General features: G+C 47.6%; 1 protein-coding gene across 1 annotated transcript in view; it reads left to right on the top strand.

Annotated features, from left to right (window-relative positions):
• LOC114583978 (multidrug resistance-associated protein 1-like) overlaps positions 1 to 18313 on the top strand; it is a 73874-nt gene that overhangs the window by 35636 nt on the left and 19925 nt on the right. Inside the window, exons 11-21 of the mRNA XM_028705375.2 lie at positions 779 to 871; positions 2169 to 2372; positions 4666 to 4812; positions 6251 to 6338; positions 7483 to 7555; positions 7912 to 8038; positions 8689 to 8865; positions 9208 to 9375; positions 9883 to 10060; positions 15985 to 16069; positions 17874 to 18012. Of these exons, the coding sequence (XP_028561208.2) occupies positions 779 to 871; positions 2169 to 2372; positions 4666 to 4812; positions 6251 to 6338; positions 7483 to 7555; positions 7912 to 8038; positions 8689 to 8865; positions 9208 to 9375; positions 9883 to 10060; positions 15985 to 16069; positions 17874 to 18012 (1479 nt within the window). The remainder of the gene's footprint in view (positions 1 to 778; positions 872 to 2168; positions 2373 to 4665; positions 4813 to 6250; positions 6339 to 7482; positions 7556 to 7911; positions 8039 to 8688; positions 8866 to 9207; positions 9376 to 9882; positions 10061 to 15984; positions 16070 to 17873; positions 18013 to 18313) is intronic.

Here is an 18313-nt window from a genome sequence, read left to right as displayed (position 1 = left end):
CAGAGCCCGGGGAGTGGACAATGATGAGTGGTCACAGGGAGAAGACTGGATGGTGGGGAGGTGTCAGAAGCTGAAGGGTTTAGTGAGCAGGGAGAATCTGTGGCAGAGAGAAGTCCAGAATCAGAGGCAGAAACTGAAGCAGGAGAGGAGGGAGCCAAGAAGCAGAGATGAGTCAGGCTTGACACGGAGTCATGGATGTCTCCCCCTCCTCCTGTGTTAAGCTCTCATCCCTGCTGGTCTCCCAGAACCAGAAGAGAGCTGAAATGGGCAGAGCAGTGGCAGGCTGCACGCAGGCACAGTCTCTAATTGTTTGGGGAAAACCCTGGGGAGGCAGGGACTTTCAGTCTTTGCAACTGATACATGGGGTCAGACCTGCTGAGGATGAGCTGCGGTGCTCATTAGGCCTGACAACCAACCGTTAATAAAGAGCTAGCTCGCTCTTTGACACTCTCATGCTGTAACCCTCAACTAATGACTGGAATCTGAATATGCAAAGCTGCAAATCAGACTCCTGTCTCCTCTGACTGGCAGTGGCTCGTCAGTTTCTCCCACCCTCTGTTACTTGAACCTCTTAACTAGAAACGACAGGGGTTGAATCGGGGGACTCTGTGCCTTCAAGGCAGGTGCTCTCCCACTCAGCACTCTTCCCCAGTTTCCTCTGGCTAGAAGGCAGGAAAGTACCTGCTCATTCCTGCAACGGTTCACCTTCAAGGTTGCTATTTGGACCACGGGTTTTTTGTGCTTCCGTTACGCCGCATTCTAAACATGCTCTCTTTAGAATTTAGGTGCCTCGGTGTTGGCCGGTGTGGCTGTCATGCTGCTCCTGGTTCCAGTCAATGCTGTGATAGCAATGAAAACAAAGACCTATCAGGTAAGAGACTTCCTTTCTGCACAAGAACGATTGATTCTGTCTCTAAGGCACGTGTTGAGACTTCCTGTCTATTGTGCCTCACGGACGTATGTTGCAAATTACCATACCAGCCAGTACAGTGGTACCTCGGGTTAAGTACTTAATTCATTCCGGAGGTCCGTTCTTAACCTGAAACTGTTCTTAACCTGAAGCACCACTTTAGCTAATGGGGCCTCCCGCACCGCTGGAGCACGATTTCTGTTCTCATCCTGAAGCAAAGTTCTTAACCCGAGGTACTATTTCTGGGTTAGCGGAGTCTGTAACCTGAAGTGTATGTAACCTGAAGCGTATGTAACCCGAGGTACCACTGTATTAGCAAGATCAGTATCTTGTGGTCTGATGTGACAATCAGCCATGCTTGTAAATCACTATGCACCTCTGGTGGGAAATAACCTTCTCTAAGTGATCTTGCAGGGACGCGGGTGGCGCTGTGGGTAAAAGCCTCAGCGCCTAGGGCTTGCTGATCGAAAGGTCGGCGGTTCGAATCCCCGCGGCGGGGTGCGCTCCCGTTGCTCGGTCCCAGCACCTGCCAACCTAGCAGTTTGAAAGCACCTCCGGGTGCAAGTAGATAAATAGGGACCGCTTACTGGCAGGAAGGTAAACGGCGTTCCGTGTGCTGCACTGGCTCGCCAGATGCAGCTTTGTCACGCTGGCCACGTGACCCGGAAGTGTCTCTGGACAGCGCTGGCCCCCGGCCTATAGAGTGAGATGGGCGCACAACCCTAGAGTCTGTCAAGACTGGCCCGTATGGGCAGGGGTACCTTTACCTTTAGCTAAGTGATCTTGCAAAAGATGCTTCCCCATTTTTCCTTCTGCTTAGACCCCAGATAACTAAACACGTATGTTTAGTGTACTCAAGGGCTAATGACTCCTCTGGACCTGTTTTGCAAGGTTGGGCAAATCACTTCGTTAACTAAGATGCTACAAAGCTAAGATGCTGCTAAAACATCTATCAGTGGTGTTTTCAGCCTTCCTGTCTTGTGAAGGAGCTACTCAAGCCAGTCTAATGCTTTCACCTGCAACCATCTCTTTGTTCCTTTCCTATTGATGGCTTGCCAGCACGTGTCAGTTGTAAGTTTTACAAAACACAGTTTCCATTTCTTAAAGCCGCCTCATTTTATAGCCCAGAGCTACAAAGAAACCCAACAACAACATTTTAAAATGACGGCTACTGTTCAGAAGTTTTATCGCAGGCCGACTTGGGGGAGAGAGAGAGAGCTGCCTCGACTTGCTTTTGTTGCGATTGGGTTCGTTTCAGGTTGCTCACATGAATTGCAAGGACAACAGGATTAAGCTGATGAATGAAATTCTCAATGGGATCAAAGTGCTAAAACTTTATGCCTGGGAATTAGCCTTCAAAGAGAAAGTCCTGGGGATCAGACAGGAAGAGCTGAAGGTGCTCAAAAAGTCCGCTTACCTCTCTGCAGTGGGGACGTTCACGTGGGTGTGTGCCCCGTTCCTGGTGAGTAAAGCAGTGCTTTCAAAAAGCTGCTGGTGGATGGTATTCTTACACACTGATGTTTTCTGTGCATAGAACTCTGCTTGTTGCTTGACACACACCTGGGCGCTCATTCAAAGAGAGAATGCTACAAGAATATTAACATACATTTTATTTTTGTCATGCTGTTGTCATTCAAGCTAGGAGATCCTTGTTGCCCAGTGTTTATTTCATTTTATGCAGCATGCAGTCCTGTGGCCTGGGGAATCCCTGTCCGCTGTGGGAAACTTCAGACACCTTTGCCCAATTGATGTCAGTAGGACCAAAAAAGGTTGCATGCTGGGGGAGAGGGTCGGGACATGGTTTGGGTCCAAAAGATCCAAAGTTCTCCTGGTCCCCCAGAACATCACCAAACCAGAGATCAGCAAAACGAACAAACAAACACAGTTGGAGCAATAAAACCAACAGAATTTAATAAAACTGCTATTTTCTGAAAGGCTTGGGCAGTTTCAGAAGGTCTTGCATTGAAAAGGAAGTGTTTTAGGTTTACGGCCAGGCAAGCCTCCCTGGGGAGGACATTTCATGGGCCACCACGAAGAGAAAAAAAACCCTCCCTGGTCATCACCCACCTAACTTCTTGACAGCATCCGTCCTTGGGGCAGGGTGTTGGCAAAAAACACTTTATGGTCTTTTCCAGCCTTAATCTGTTGCTTAGAACCGATTTGAGTCTGGGTGGCGCTGTGGGTTAAACCACAGAGCCTAGGACTTGCCGATCAGAAGGTCGGTGGTTCGAATCCCTGCGACGGGGTGAGCTCCCATTGCTCAGTCCCTGCTCCTGCCAACCTAGCAGTTCGAAAGGACATCAGAGCTCAAGTAGATAAATAGGTACCGCTCTGGCGGGAAGGGAAATGGTGTTTCCGTGTGCTGCTCTGGTTCGCCAGAAGCGGCTTGGTCATGCTGGCCACATGACCTGGAAGCTGCACGCCAGCTCCCTCGGCCAATAAAGCGAGATGAGCACCGCAACCCCAGAGTCGTCCGCGACTGGACCTAATGGTCAGGGGGTCCCTTTACCTTTACTATCTTTCCAACTTGTCAGGGCAGCACAGGAACCTCCTATATGAAGCCATGTTCTGTAATGCTTACTTTTCACAAGCTGGATTGGGTTCTGATTGCATGAAAATGGTTTGCTGTGCTGTGCTCAAACAAAGGGCGCCACTTGCCTGGCCTGGAGTGTGGAACATTTAGCCCTCAAAATGTTGCTGGACTACAACTCCCGTCTTCCTGGGCCATTGGCCACGTTTGCTAGGGCTGATGGGAGTTGTGGTTCAGCGGTGTCTGGAGGCTCAGATTTTCCCCACTCCTGCAGTAGATGATACTGGGCTGGAGAGGCAAATAGACCAGGTCAGACTAAGGCAGCTTCCTGAAATCTTTGAAAACCAGCAGCTCTGTTTAAGCTGGACTCCAGTTATGGTTCACTGTTTGCAATGTGAAACGCCCTTCTGCACGTTCTTTACACAACACTAATATTTGCACAGTCCTGAGGACAATGAGTGACCCAGCCACGGCCATGTACAGGAAGCCTCTTAAGTCCACCATGGGTGTTCTTAAGAACATCAAAATAATCAAGAGCTGTTTTGAAAAGGAACCCTTTGATTTAAGTGCTTTGTTGCTGAAAGGTCCTCCGAAGATGTAGGCCGAAAGCATCTTCTCGAGAGCACCAAAGAGCCCATTGCAAGTGTCTCCATCCTGTAGCTTTTCGAAATACTTTATTCCAAATATTTATACCTGCTTATCCATCTGCATTGTCTACGCCATGGGGCTGTCATGCCCCAACTGGGGGCTTACTCACACTTTCACTTGCCTATGCAAGGGGTCTGGCCTCATGGAGATATGGCAGAAGAAACATGTCTCATGGATAGTCTCAACATTTTTCTGAAGACGCTGGTTCTTTGGTACCAAAGTGTCATCTCTCTCCTCCCCCCCAAAACCCCACACATTTCTTTTTACTGAAAAAAATAACAGCCTTCCCAAACATGGCACCCTCCAAGATGTTTTAGACTACAACTCCCATAAGCCACAGGTCTGATGGGAGTTGTAGTCCAAAACATAGAGGATATCAAGTTGGACAAAGGCTGCAGTAAACAGGCAAAGTAGAATCGCTCTTTCTCCCTCCTTTTTATAAAGATGCAATCTATCTATCCATCATCTATCTATCTATCTATCTATCTATCTATCTATCTATCATCTATCTATCATCTATCTATCTATCTAATCTCAAAACCAGGCACAACACATCATTGATTTCTCTTTTTTCCAGGTTGCTCTGTCAACATTTGCTGTTTTTGTGAAAACTGCCGACGAGAATGTCCTGGATGCTCAGAAGGCCTTTGTGTCGCTGGCGTTGTTTAACATCCTCCGGTTCCCCCTGAACATCCTTCCGATGGTCATCAGCAGCATTGTGCAAGTAAGGGTTTCTTTGCAGGCAGTTGCCTTGGGCCGGGGGCGGTCAGGGGGCAGGGGACTGCACCCAACTGTACACAGTTAAGAGTCTCATGCATATTCTTTTGCTCCTATCCTTGCTCACTACTGGAATGTGGCCCCGGGTAGACTGGCCACAAGGAAACGCAACTCCTGGGCTGGAAAACAAGCGAAAGCACCCAGGGTGCAGAACAAGCCAGCAAGCGTTGTAGCCTTGCGGGGATTCCTAAAGGCCAAATAAAGAGGCTGGAGGGCCGCCCTGTGTTGCTTCTGGGCAGCCCTTAATTGGGGCACGAAGGCAACAGCTCCCTCCCATGGTTGACCCAGAGCAACTGGGATTCAGTGGCCTCCTTCCTGGAGGTTGCACTTGGTTATCACTGTTATTAGTGTTTGATAGGTCACACCATAGATTTGAATTGTACTGCTTGGCATCTGTCTGTCTCAGGAGACAGAGTGCGCCTTTGGGGGTGAAGTCAAACTCTTGGAGAGTTACAGCGCCTGCTGTGGCTGTAGAGACAGATATAGGAGGGCTATATTGTGTTCCAGCTGGGGCAGATGAAGGCGCCTGGTGGTTGTGCTGCTGCAGATGTACCAGGGCGTTTCTTCTCTCTGTGCTCCGCCCAGTGGTCATTCCTCCTCTGGTTGCTGCTGTGGATGCATGACCTGTCTGTCTCCAAGCGCTGCAGTCATCTGCAAGGGATTCCCCACAGGGCAGGGTTGATGTTGCCAGCCTTCATGTCCTGTTTGCTTTGGTGGGCCCGGTGCCTAGTGTATTGTACTATTGCTTTAGCATTAATGTATTGAGAGACGGGGTTTGTACAGTGCCTGGAGAATTTACCGTATTTTTCGCTCTATAAGATGCACCAGACCACAAGACGCACCTAGTTTTTGGAGGAGGAAAACAAGAAAAAAATATTCTGAATCTCAGAAGCCAGAACAGCAAGAGGGATCGCTGCGCAGTGAAAGCAGCAATCCCTCTTGCTGTTCTGGCTTCTGGGATAGCTGCGCAGCCTGCGTTCGCTCCATAAGACGCACATACATATCCCCTTACTTTTTAGGAGGGAAAAAGTGAGTCTTACAGAGCACAAAATACGGTATTTTATAAGGCATCACGTAAGTGCCAATGAGAAACTTAATAATCTCACTGCCTCGTGCCAAAATGGCGAATAAGATTGTTTCCAGGTGGGTCCTTGATGGAAGAGCAGTTCCACAAAAGAAGGGGGGAAATTCCTACGGAATACACCTAATCTGCTTCTTAAAGCCACCTAAACTAGTGGCAGCAAGCACATCCTGTGCCATCAGATCCCATGTGTTTGTTTTGCATCGTCTGGCCAAAATTTTGTGAGAGCAAAATTGGCGGATGCCTGAAAACGAAATGCAAGAGGTATGCTTCATTCGAGCAACCTCTCGGCTTTGTTGCCTAGGCCAGTGTGTCTCTGAAGCGTCTCCGAGTCTTCCTGTCTCATGAGGAGTTGGATCCAGACAGCATCGTCAGAGGTTCCATCAAAGACTGTAAGTTCAAGGTTTATTAGGTGGGTGGGGTGCAGTTTCCCAGTCCATTTGCCTCTGCCGCTTCCCACCCCCAGATTATCCAGTCAGCATTGCTCAGGCTTCAAGGTGGCTTCTTCTAAGGCAGGGGTGGCCAACTCCCAAGAGAATGCAGCTTACTCACAGAATTAAAAACCAGCAGTGATCTACCCCCATTTTTCAGGTCAAAGTTGTTGAGCTTTTTTTAGGGAGGAGAGGAGCCCCATTTTAAGAGGAATAGTGTTTAGCCTCCCTTACCCGCTCTTTGATGCTGAATGGAGCTTGTGGCAATGTCTAGTTTGCATCCAGGAGGTACAGATGGACCATAAAGTTCTCCAACTCTTCCTTTCCCTGCCCTATGCAGAGTACAGCGGTACCTCAGGTTACATACGCTTCAGGTTACACACACTGCTAACACAGAAATAGTGCTTCAGGTTAAGAACTTTGCTTCAGGATAAGAACAGAAATTGGACTCCGGCGGCTGGCGTGGCAGCAGCAGTAGGCACCATTAGCTAAAGTGGTGCTTCAGGTTAAGAACAGTTTCAGGTTAATATATAAATAAAATTTATTATTATTATTATTTTAGCCTGACTCCCTCCTTTGGCAATCTTCACAGAACTTTAGCCTAACTGGTTGCCATCAATTTGAGTTGAATTAATTTTATAATGAAATGATTTTAGAATGTTGTACTATTTTATTGTTGTTAGCCGCCCTGAGCCCGGCTTCGGCCGGGGAGGGCGGGATATAAATAAAATTTATTATTATTATTATTATTATTAAGAACGGACCTCTGGAACGAATTAAGTACTTAACCTGAGGTACCACTGTAGTACTTTTAAGCCTTGGTTCATGACCTGGGAGGTGAAGGTGCATATTCCCCCAACACAGCCAAGAAGCTCACTGGAAGACTCCTAGGGACACAGGAACCTGCCTTCCATGGAGTCAGACTCAGTATTGTCCACCTGACAGGTTGGAGCTCTCTGGAGCTTCAGGCAGGAGTCTTTCCAAGCCCTCCACGGAGATTCCATGGATTAAATCTCCCCCAGTTGTTTCTGTATGCATGTAACCTATTTTCGGTTGTGTTGGTGTTTTGACCTGCATGAAAACAACCTCTTTCATTATTTGGTAGCTGATGGAAACAGCATTATTGTGAAGAGCGCCACCTTCAGCTGGTCAAGAAATGATCCTCCATCTTTGAACAAGTAAGAGTTGCAGCTTTCTTCCCTCTCCTCTCCCATTAAATAGTTTTAATCGCACTAATGCCAGGACAGGGAGCCTGTGACCCTCCAGCTTCTGTTGGACTACAACTCCCATCATTTCCTGACCACTGTGCGTGCTGACTGGGGCTGATGGGATGACAGGTCTGCAGTGGCACCGCTCCCATTGGCCGCCCCCAGATACAGACTTTTTCCAGGGAGTGTCTTCCCTTTCAATTGCATTTCCAATGCCCTTTGCTCAATCCAAATGCATTCTCTATCACTGCCTCTCCGTGTCGTATCTCAGTCCAGCAGAGCTGAAGTTGTGTGCTCTTCCCACCCTCCCCTGCCCCTCGTTCCAGCATCAGTCTTGCGATCCCAGAACACCGCTTGGTTGCCGTCGTCGGTCAGGTCGGTTGCGGCAAATCCTCGCTGTTGTCTGCTCTGCTGGGGGAAATGGAAAAGAGAGAAGGGCTCGTCTCTCTCAAGGTACGACAGCTCCCCTGCAAAACATACAAGATGTAAAATTATAAGAAGAGAATATGCCGGCCCTCGATGAAATCCGTAAGGGACATGTGCAGGCTGTTTGGTGGTACGGCCAAGAAATAGACTCGCTTTTTTTAAAGTTCAGCAGCACATATCTTCGAGACAGCTGGCGGCTGAGTACTGCTGCTTGCTCAGGGGTCACCCTGACTGGAATTAGGAAGGAATTTTCTCCTGGTTGACTAGTGACCCCACAGGTTTCCTGCTTCCCCTGTGAGCATGTGATACTGCCTGAGCTCTCTGGGTGGTTATACTAATCTGTTCTGTACACAACATCACTGCATCCAGGGTGGGGCACCTTACTGGCTCCTGTTCGCTCCTTGCAGTGTGGGGTTGTCTGTTAGGGGCTTAATGTGTCAGGTGAATGTGGTGTTGTCCCAAAGAAGATTAGGGTAGTTTGGGATGAGCCAGCCAGCTAACTGAATGAGCTAGCATTGGGAGATGTCAGAATTGACTTGGGAGAGTGATGGGGATCAGAGAACATAATGGAGAGACAGTTCTAGGGGTTGATGCATCCTACAGGGTTGTTTGTTTTTTTTTAAACACCTCTCAGCGTGGACCAGAATCTTGCACCACTCAACCTCTCTTCTCTGCAGGGCTCCATCGCCTACGTCCCTCAGCAAGCTTGGATCCAAAACGCGACTCTGAAGGAAAACATTATATTTGGAAGAGAAGTGAAGGAGAACTACTATAAGCGTGTGATTGAGGCGTGTGCCCTTTTGCCAGATCTGGAGATCTTCCCATCAGGAGACCAGACTGAAATTGGAGAAAAGGTATTTAACGTGTTATAGTGGTCACGGGCTCCAAAATTTGTTTTCCCACATTTGCTCCCGGGGTGTGAGAACAGATCCTGAATATGTGTAGCACCGCAAGTATAACTCACCTGTCCCGTTTTCTGCTCAAGCGAAGATGGATCTTTGTGCCTGCCTCTTAAGTGAGTGCTGCATGGACCAAGACCCTTGTGGATCTTTATTCCATTTCTTTCCTTCCCCCGTGAAACTGCTGCTTTTTAAAAGAGCCCTTGTGGAAATGGAAATCAAGCCTTTCACAAAGCAGAAGCCCTTTCCACTGGACAGTTGCAGGGTCTCATTTTCAACCCCTCTTCTCTTCCCCAGGGTGTAAACCTGTCCGGTGGCCAGAAACAAAGGGTCAGCCTGGCCCGAGCCGTCTACTGTAACGCTGATGTCTACTTGCTGGACGACCCCTTGTCAGCTGTCGATGCTCATGTTGGGAAGCACATCTTTGAGAAAGTCATTGGACCCAAGGGAATCCTCAAAAACAAAGTATGCTTGGAATGCAGGTGGCTTCGTTCTGTTCAGTGGGGGGGGGGGGGGGAGATGCTTTGTAAAGTTCAGGAAAGCTGTTTGGAAATGTTTCCATGCCAGTCATAGAATTGTAGAGTTGGAAGGGACCGCAAAGATCTTCTAGTCCAACCTCCTGCAATGAAGGAATCTTCTGCCCAACTTGGGGCTCGAACCCACAGCCCTGAGATTAAGAGTCCCATGCTCTCTACTGACTGAGCCACTCTGAACATATAGTTAGACCAGGGTTTCCCAAGCTGTTTTTGGACTACAGTTCCCACCCTCCCTGTCCACTGGTCCTGCTAGCTAGGGATGATGGGAGTTGTAGTCCAACAAGAGCTGGAGACCCAAGTTTGGGAAACCTTGAGTTAGACAATCTAAGCCATAAACGGAGGAGCAGCTGGAGTGTAGCATGTTCAACAAACGTGCAAGTTTCCAGGTCCCCACCCTGGCTCTCTTGACTGCTTTCCCTTTTCTTTGGGCACCTAGACTCGAGTATTGGTAACCCACGGCGTTGGTTATCTGCCCTTTATGGACACAATCGTAGTAATGACGGAAGGAAAAATCTCCGAGATGGGGTCCTACCAAGAGCTGCTAAAGCAAGACAGGGCCTTTGCAGAGTTCCTGCGCACATACGCCAGTGCGGAACAGAATGTGGACAAGGAAGGTAAGGGTCTCTCTCTCCGTATGTGTGCTTAAAGCTAAATAGACTGCATGGGGAGACCGTGGGAACTTACCCAGCATGCCTTGCTCCCTAGATGATGCTGATCAAAGAATGGTAGAACTGTAGGGTTGGGAGTGACCCTGGGGGCTTGCGATGCATGATGGGAATGATGATACGAAAAACAGCAACAAGGTTAACCTCTTCCATCCCCAGAGGAGGAGGAGGAGGCTGTTGTGGTTGTTGTTGACTTGTTACTTCCTTGCTACCCTAAGGTAAAACACATTTAAAGGCTGAATGGCAAATCTGCTCATAGGTTGGTGAAAAGGTTAATCTTGGAGCAGATTAACTTTCAGACTGACGTGACCGCGTGGAGTAATTTGCCCTGGTTGGGAAGAGGACTTGTTCAGTTTCATAACTTCCTCCCATGTAATCATCACCCACCCCTGTGTAGCACAGCATTGTTTCTGCCTCAGCTTTGACCGAAATGGGGTTTGTGGTGGTTGTCCTTCTGAACGTTAAGCTCTGTGGGATGGTTTTGGGTGACAGGGTAAACCTCGTAACATTCTAGATAAGTTTAGAACCCATTGTTATCATTCCAGGCCTTCAGCTGCTTCTTAATAAAACCACCAGGATTTGCTTTTTTCTTCCATTTGGGGAGGGGGGCATAGCTCAGTGGTAGAGCATCTGCTTTGCATGTGCAGCTTTTCTCAACGTTGGGTCCCCAGCTGTCGTTGGGACTACAACTCCCATCATCCCTGACCGCTGGCCCTGCTAGCTAGGGATGATGGGAGTTGCAGTCCAACAACCCAAAGTTGAGAAACACTGTTGTAGAAGGTTCCGGGTTCAATCCCAGCAACCCCAGGTTGGGCAGAGAGAGAGATCTCTCTGAAATCTTGGAGAGCCACTGCCGCTCAGTGTTGGAAATGTGAATCTAGATCAAGGGTGGGGAACCTCATATCTGGAGACTGAATGCAGCCTCCAGGCTTCTCTGTCCGGCCCTCAAAACTCTCCCCAGGCCACTTCCTGCCACTGCTCCATACTAAATGTCTTTGCCCAGCTGGACTGTGTCCTTGAACTGTGGCAGTGCCTCTTCCGTCTCCAGATGGAGAAGAGAGGTCTATGTGTGGGAACATATGTAGAAGCTAGTTTGCAACTTGGTGACCAGATTACATTTGTAGGTTTGCAAGAAGTTTTGTGAGGTGAATTATTTGAATTATTGCATAAATGGTTAAAGAGGTGGCTTGTGAGTTAAGATAATTAAAGACAATAGGAATTAAAGAAATGCAGAAGCAATGATAAAAATGGTGGATCATCAGAGGTGCTGATGGAAGTCCAAAAAGATTGTATAAGATGTGAAGTTCTGTGGAATGTATAATAATTGGTATGTTGAAATTAATAAAAATTATATATATAAAGAAGCTAGTTTACAACTGCAAAATCTGCATGAATTGCTCTGCCCCCCTTTTGCCCCTGGCCCAGCCCTCTGCTGGCATGCGGCCCTCGGATGATTGCCCAGTGGTTGATGTGGCCCTCAGGCAGAAAATGGTTCCCCACCACTGAGTTAGGTGGGTGGACCAGTGGCCCGGCTCGGTGTGCCGCGCCATGTTTCTGCAGTGATTTTGGTGCGGCATTCTTTTGAAAAGCAAAGCTTAACCCTCGTTCATTTCAGCTTGTGCAGCAGAGCTACCTGCTGCATTGGTACACTTCCATAACAAGTACTTGTCATCCAAAATCTATAATTTGCTTTCCCAATCTCTCTCTCTCTCTCTCTTTCTTCTTTCTGCTCACTGTTGCAAAAACCACACAGCCTCAGGGAGAGGAGAAGGTTTGTCTCTTTACCATAACAGAACAGTTTTCTCTTGAATTCACTTTGTGTTCGTTTTTATTTTTGCTAATTTCTCCTTCTGACATGAATCTGCAGGTACCAGGTCAGATGAAGACGAAGGTTTGTAGTACTAGAAAGGTTTCTGTGCATGTTGTTAGAAGCTGTAGTTCTAAAAAAAACCGCTTTGTCTGAGATGAAAGCAAGCATGGTTTGGCAAATCCAATATGTGTGAATGATGAAATGGTTCTTTTTTGGAACTGGCTAGTCTTCCTTTGCCAACTCCTATTACCTAATTCCGTATTGTTGTTGTTGTTGTCAAGTTTCAACCACTTAGGGTCACTTAAGAATTTGGGCGCGCCCTCTGAGACTTTTGACTTCTTTGCGTTTGGAGATCGGCACTCCCAGGTCATATCACAGTTTGCTTTTGCAAAGTCCTCTCAGCCCGACCACGGCTTGCCACGTGACATGGAGATGTTGCTGTTTGAGAAACTCAATCCCAAAGTCTCCTTGGGAACATGGAGCGACGTTGTGTGCTCCTTTGGATCCCGGCCATTTTCTCTCAGCTGTGAATTCTGCAAGGGACTCGAATGCTATTAACAGAAACCTTTCACGCTTGGAAGGATGGCTCCCCTGCTTGCTTGCTTCGTAGAAGTAGGCCGTGAGTTTGCTTCTTGCTGGTCTGACATCTACTGAACTGGCCGTTTCTGAAGCTAATTTTTTTATTTAAAAAAAAAAATGGCAAAAGAGATGCATGAAAAGTGATAGGATGACCTCAGCAGTTTAAAACTGTTTCCTATCCCCACAGGGTTTGTGACTGAGTTGGTGAGGTTTATAAGAGAGAAATCTCTGCACTCTGAACCTCCGTCCCCCCAAAAAAATCCCACATGGGAGATTCCTGGCAGTGTGAATGGTTCAAACCTGACTTAAGTGGGCTCTGTAATTAGACCTCGGACTCTTGTCTTAATCATGAAAGGTTCAGTTTTAGATCTCACATTCATGGAACAGTTAGAGGCTTCATCTTGTGAGTCAGTGTCTAACCACTCAGATGAAATGTAGTCAGTTGACAAGTTTAAGTTTTGTAGAATATTTATAGAGGCTTGCTTTTTAAGACGTACTTCCTTCGCGTGCAACTCTGCAGTGCAACTGGATCTGACTTAGGCAACGTTCATCCTCCTTTCCTGAAATTCTCTGTTTAACTTTTCCATTACTTCCATTGCCATCTTGATTCTTGAGGTGTTAGAGACACTTGGAGTTTGAAATGAAACCGGTGTTCGTTTAGTAGGTTCTGAGGTTTTTTTTTATAGAGGTGTGGGAAATGGTTGTTAGGAATTCCTAAGCAGAACCCCTACTTTTTGTGTTTGTTTGCTTGTTGAGAAAACTACCCCAGATTCTGTCACTTGCATTCCTTCGCAGGGATGGTACTCAACTGTACAGAAGTCTAAATGGGTGTTCATTGATTAGGTTGAGATTGGCATCTGTGGTGGGGAACCCGTGGCCCTTCAAATGTTGTTTGGGCTCAAACTCCCATCAGCCCCATACAGTGTGGCGAATAATGGCCAGGTAAGATGGGAGTAGGGATGCGGGTGGCGCTGTGGGTTAAACCACAGAGCCTAGGACTTGCCGATCAGAAGGTCATTGGTTCGAATCCCCGCAACAGGGTGAGCACCCGTTGCTCAGTCCCAGCTCCTGCCCACCTAGCAGTTTGAAAGCACGCCAGAGTGCAAGTAGATAAATAGGTACTGCTCCAGCGGGAAGGTAAACGGCGTTTCTGTGCGCTGCTCTGGCTCGCCAGAAGCGGCTTAGTCATGCTGGCCACATGACCCAGAAGCTTTGTGCTGGCTCCCTCGGCGAATAAAGCGAGATGAGTGCCGCAACCCCAGAGTTGGCCATGACTGGACCTTTACCTTTACCTTTTTAAGATGTGAGTACCTGGAGGACAGCCATTATCTTCTGCATAGGTATGCAGGTACAGCCTTAAATAACAGGTATTTATACATGTAGAGGTTATTGCACAAGTATCTGCTGGGTTGGGGCAAGATATCACCATTTATTCCCTCATGGACTCTACAGCACAGTTATTTGTATGTATGAAAAGGTTCTAGGGGTCTTAAAGGACCACAAGGTTAATACAAGTCAGCTGTGTGATGCAGCAGCAAAAAATGGTGGTTCGATTCTGGGCTGCATCAACAGAAGTCCAGCGTCCAGATCAAGGGAAGTCATAGTACTCTTCTATTCTGCGTTGGTCAGACCCCACCTGGAGCACTGTGTCCAGTCTGGCCGCCACAGTTTTAAGAAGGATGTTGACAAACTGAAATGTATGCAGAGCCTTGTGAGGAACAGTTGAGGGCATTGGGTATGTTTAGCCTGGAGAAGAAGAGACTGGGAGGAGATATGAGCGCCATCTTCAGATGTCTAAAGGGTTGTCACATGGAAGATGGAGCAAGCTTGTTTTCTGCTGCTCTGGGGAGTAGGACTTGATACAGTGGATTCAAGTTACAAGATTCCAACTAAACGCTTTCTGACAGTAAGAGCTGTTCGACGGTGGAATGGACTCCCTCGGGAGGTTGTGGACTCTCCTTCCTTGGAGGTTTTTAAGCAGTGGTTGGATGGTCATCTGTCTTGGATGCTTTAGCTGAGAATCCTGCATTGCAGAAGGTTGAAGCAGATGACCCTTGGGGTCCCTTCCAACTCTTCAATTCTATGAGTTGCTTGAATAATAATAATAATTTATTATTTATACCCCGCCCATCTGGCTGGGCTTCCCCAGCCACTCTGGGCAGCTTCTAACAAAATATTAAAATACCGTAATACATCAAACATGAAAAGCTTCCCTAAACAGGGCTGCCTTCAGATGTCTTCTAAAAGTCTGGTAGTTGTTTTTCTCTTTGACATCTGGCGGGAGGGCATTCCACAGGGAGGGCGCCACCACCAAGAAGGCCCTCTGCCTGGTTCTCTGTGACTTGGCTTCTCGCAGTGAGGGAACCGCCAGTCTGGGCTGAATGTTGGGGGTGGAGATGCTCCTTCAGGTATACTGGACCGCGGCCGTTTAGGGCTATAAAGGTCAGCACCAACACTTTGACTTGTGCTCGGAAACACCTCCGTAAACAGTATTTTCCAGCAAGAACACCAAGATGTGAGTTGTAAGCTGGAATTATGCCACCAAAATGCACATTTGCCATTAACCACTCAGGCAGTGGTTCTGAGGGTCCTGCTTTCCCATGCAAAGGTTTTCTTTCGTCTGCATGAACATTCCCTCGAATCCCAAACTTGGCGTTAGAAGAATTTACACACAGAGAGACACACCATGTCTGACAAGGCTATGCGAAGAATCTGGGGAGAGCTTATGAGAGGAGAAGGCTCCGTGCGTTGAAATGCATGGGAGCTGTGCAAGAACGCTGCAGAGTGTAGCCCCAACTGCTCCACATCCCTTTCCTGTACTTTCGTTCCTCTCCTGAAATCAATAGGACCTGAAGAAGCACTGTAATAATAATCCTCTTCCTTGGGGCTGAGATCTTGGACTTCTGTCCCCATCTCCCGGCCCCCACCTCAAGTTTTTAAAATAAGGTTGTTAAAGTTATCAGAGATGGAGGGGGGTGGACCGCTGGCAGTTTCTCGAACTGCCTAAGATCAGAAATGAGCACTCAAGGAAGGGATAAGCCTCCCCCCAATTGGCTTTAATAATGTTTGAAAAGCGTCTGCTGTGCCCAGCATGCTTTTAAGGAGAAAACAGTGCATTTGGCATTCCTCTCTGTCAGCTTTCTGTACTTGAATTAAAACACTTTGTAGACTGGGTGGTCTCGTGGATTTCCTCGCTCACTTCTAACGAAAACAGACATTTTCTTGATGAATAAAAATGCTAGCCGTGAGATCTAACCTGGGCTTCGGTTGGCTATGGAGCAAAAGTTCTCTGTTCCATGCATCTCGTATAAGGGGCAGGTAGTTGATGGACCTACGTGTGACGCTTAAACCAAACGCATGTGTTTAGTTTAGATGCTAATCCTGGTTGGGGGCAGCAGGTTTAATTTGGGGGTAGCCTTCTGGCACTGGGAACTCGGAATTTGCTCTCACCCTTTTTGTGCTGTTATTCATCTCGCTTCTACAGATGCAAACAGCCCAACCACAAAGGAAGGGAAGCACATGGAAAATGGGGTTCTTGTGAATGAAGCCTCGGGAAAAGAAGTCATGAGGTATGGAAGCTTCTTGGATCTGCATTGAAGTTGCTTTGACATGGTCTTCCTGGTGGCTTTGTGGGGAAAGAAACCTCTGCTGAAAAAAGCACCCTTCCCAGGCCACCACTGTCATCAAAAGAAGCCCTCTTGGCTGTGATGTGACCTACAAGTATCCATCTCATAACCACCTTGAAGATAAGCTTTCTCTGTGATTGCACCCACTTTGTGGAATGGCCTCTCTCACCCACCTCACCTGAATATTTAGCAGGCGCCAACAGTACTGATGTTTTGTCAGCTGGTAAAAAGACATCCGTTCACTCAGGGTTCCTGAACGGCACAAAGAGGTTAATGTCGTAGCTCAGTGTTACTCAGACTCGGGTCTCCAGCTGTTTTTTGGACTACAAATCCCATCATCCTTGACCACTGGTCCTGCTAACTGGAGGTGATGGGAGCTGTAGTCCAAAAATAGCTGGAGACCCAAGTCTGGGGAACACTGCTTTAAATGAATAATATGCCCTGATAATGTTTCTGATCTGAAACAGGAATGGCCCAACATCTGTCTTCTTGGGAGATGCTCTGACAGTGACCGGGGGACCCAAAGTGTGTTGCCTCTGCAGACTGACACCTCATGAGCCCTTAAGTCTCCTTGCTAAAGTTAGCATTGCCTGGCAGAAAGAGGCTTTGAGTCAGTGTGGCCCATGCTCTCAGGCTCACATGTGGCACTGCAATTCCTTATAACTTGAAAATAACTTGGAGGTTTTATTCCTTACTAGTGGAATGGTGGGCAAACTGTTTTAAAATCAGTGGGGCTATGGTTACCAGAAGGCCAGATGAAATTGCCAGGGTAGCCAGTTGAACACCTTCAGTCTAAAACTGAAAATGCTAAACTAGCAGGTCAAGGTTCTCCCTCTCCTTAATCCCTCTGTAATCCTCCACTCTGAGCAACGCTACTAAGGTTTCTCTGCATGGCAGGTGGGGAAGAATGGTGCTCTGTTCTTACTTTCTGTTGCAAAGTCTCCTCCCTACCCCAGGGAGAATTATTTCTTTACCGGCTTAAGTAGCAATATGGCATGCATTTTGCGTAGCCTGGACAGAAGAGTACACCTGAGAAAGTAGAGTTGTCTTTCCTGGTGTAAGTTTTCACTTTGCGGTCTAAATTTGGGAAACTGATTGCCAGATGTTCCCCCGCCTCCAAATGACATGCGTGATGTGTGTTAGAACCGCACTCACGGTTTAGGCCTAAGAAGAAACACGGGGTCTTCAAGACATCGGTTAAGCTCTGGAGAAACTTTGTGAAAGGCTTCAAATATACTCGGACCCAGAGCAGGCTTTTGTTCCTTGCAGGACACTGGAGAGGTGAAAGTGGCTGTTTCTAAAAGTTCAAATTCTTGACTCCCAGATTTTGCAGGGAGTGCTGTGGATTTTCCCAGCCTTGACGTTGATTTTATTAAAAATATTTATATAATTTGTTTCAGCCCTGACTGCGAGACCATAAACAGGCATCTTAATACAATGAAACGAATGAAACCACCATCCGTTTACTACGGTTAATTGTCCAGAAATATATCAGCACAGTACACCCAAATCTTAAACACTGGTGTGGTTGTGGTTGTTTTAAAAAGTCATAGCATTGTAGAGTTGGAAGGGACTGCGAGAGTCATCTAGTCCAAACCCTTGCAATGCAGGAATATATTGCCCAATGTGGAGCTCAAACCTGCAACCCTGAGATTAAGGGTCTCATGCTCACGGGCAGCATCTTCAGCTTGTGCATAAAAGTAACTGGCGCGCCTTGATTTCTAAGCCGTCACGCATTTCCTAACAGGCAGCTCAGTAACTCTTCCATGCATAGCGGGGAAACTGGGAAGTCCTTGAAACAGAACAGCACAGCTGAGCTGCAGAAGACGCCGGAAGAAAAAGGTGCCTGGAAATTAACAGAAGCGGACACTGCCAAGACTGGGAAGGTGAGAGGTGAATTGATTATTTCCTTCATTTGTGAAAATCTCTTGGTTTCCAGCAACTTACGATGCCGGCTTGTCACCGCGCCACACCTTGCCTGCGTATTGTCTACACCAAGAGTAGCTAGCATGGTGCTGCTCCCTCCAACCACCCAGTTCCCTTCAGCCCAAGCCAGCATGGCCAGTGGTGGCCCAGAATAACGTGCGTTGGATGACACCAAACTGGCTGCCCTTGGCCTACACTGCTCTGCAGAGGCTCTTGAGCAGGGGTCAGCAAGGTTTACCTTTCCTGGGCCGGTTCACTCCT

Source organism: Podarcis muralis, chromosome 14 (assembly GCF_964188315.1).
Source record: "Podarcis muralis chromosome 14, rPodMur119.hap1.1, whole genome shotgun sequence".
Classification (NCBI taxonomy): Eukaryota; Metazoa; Chordata; class Lepidosauria; order Squamata; family Lacertidae; genus Podarcis; species Podarcis muralis.
This window is presented reverse-complemented; position numbering and strand designations above follow the sequence as displayed.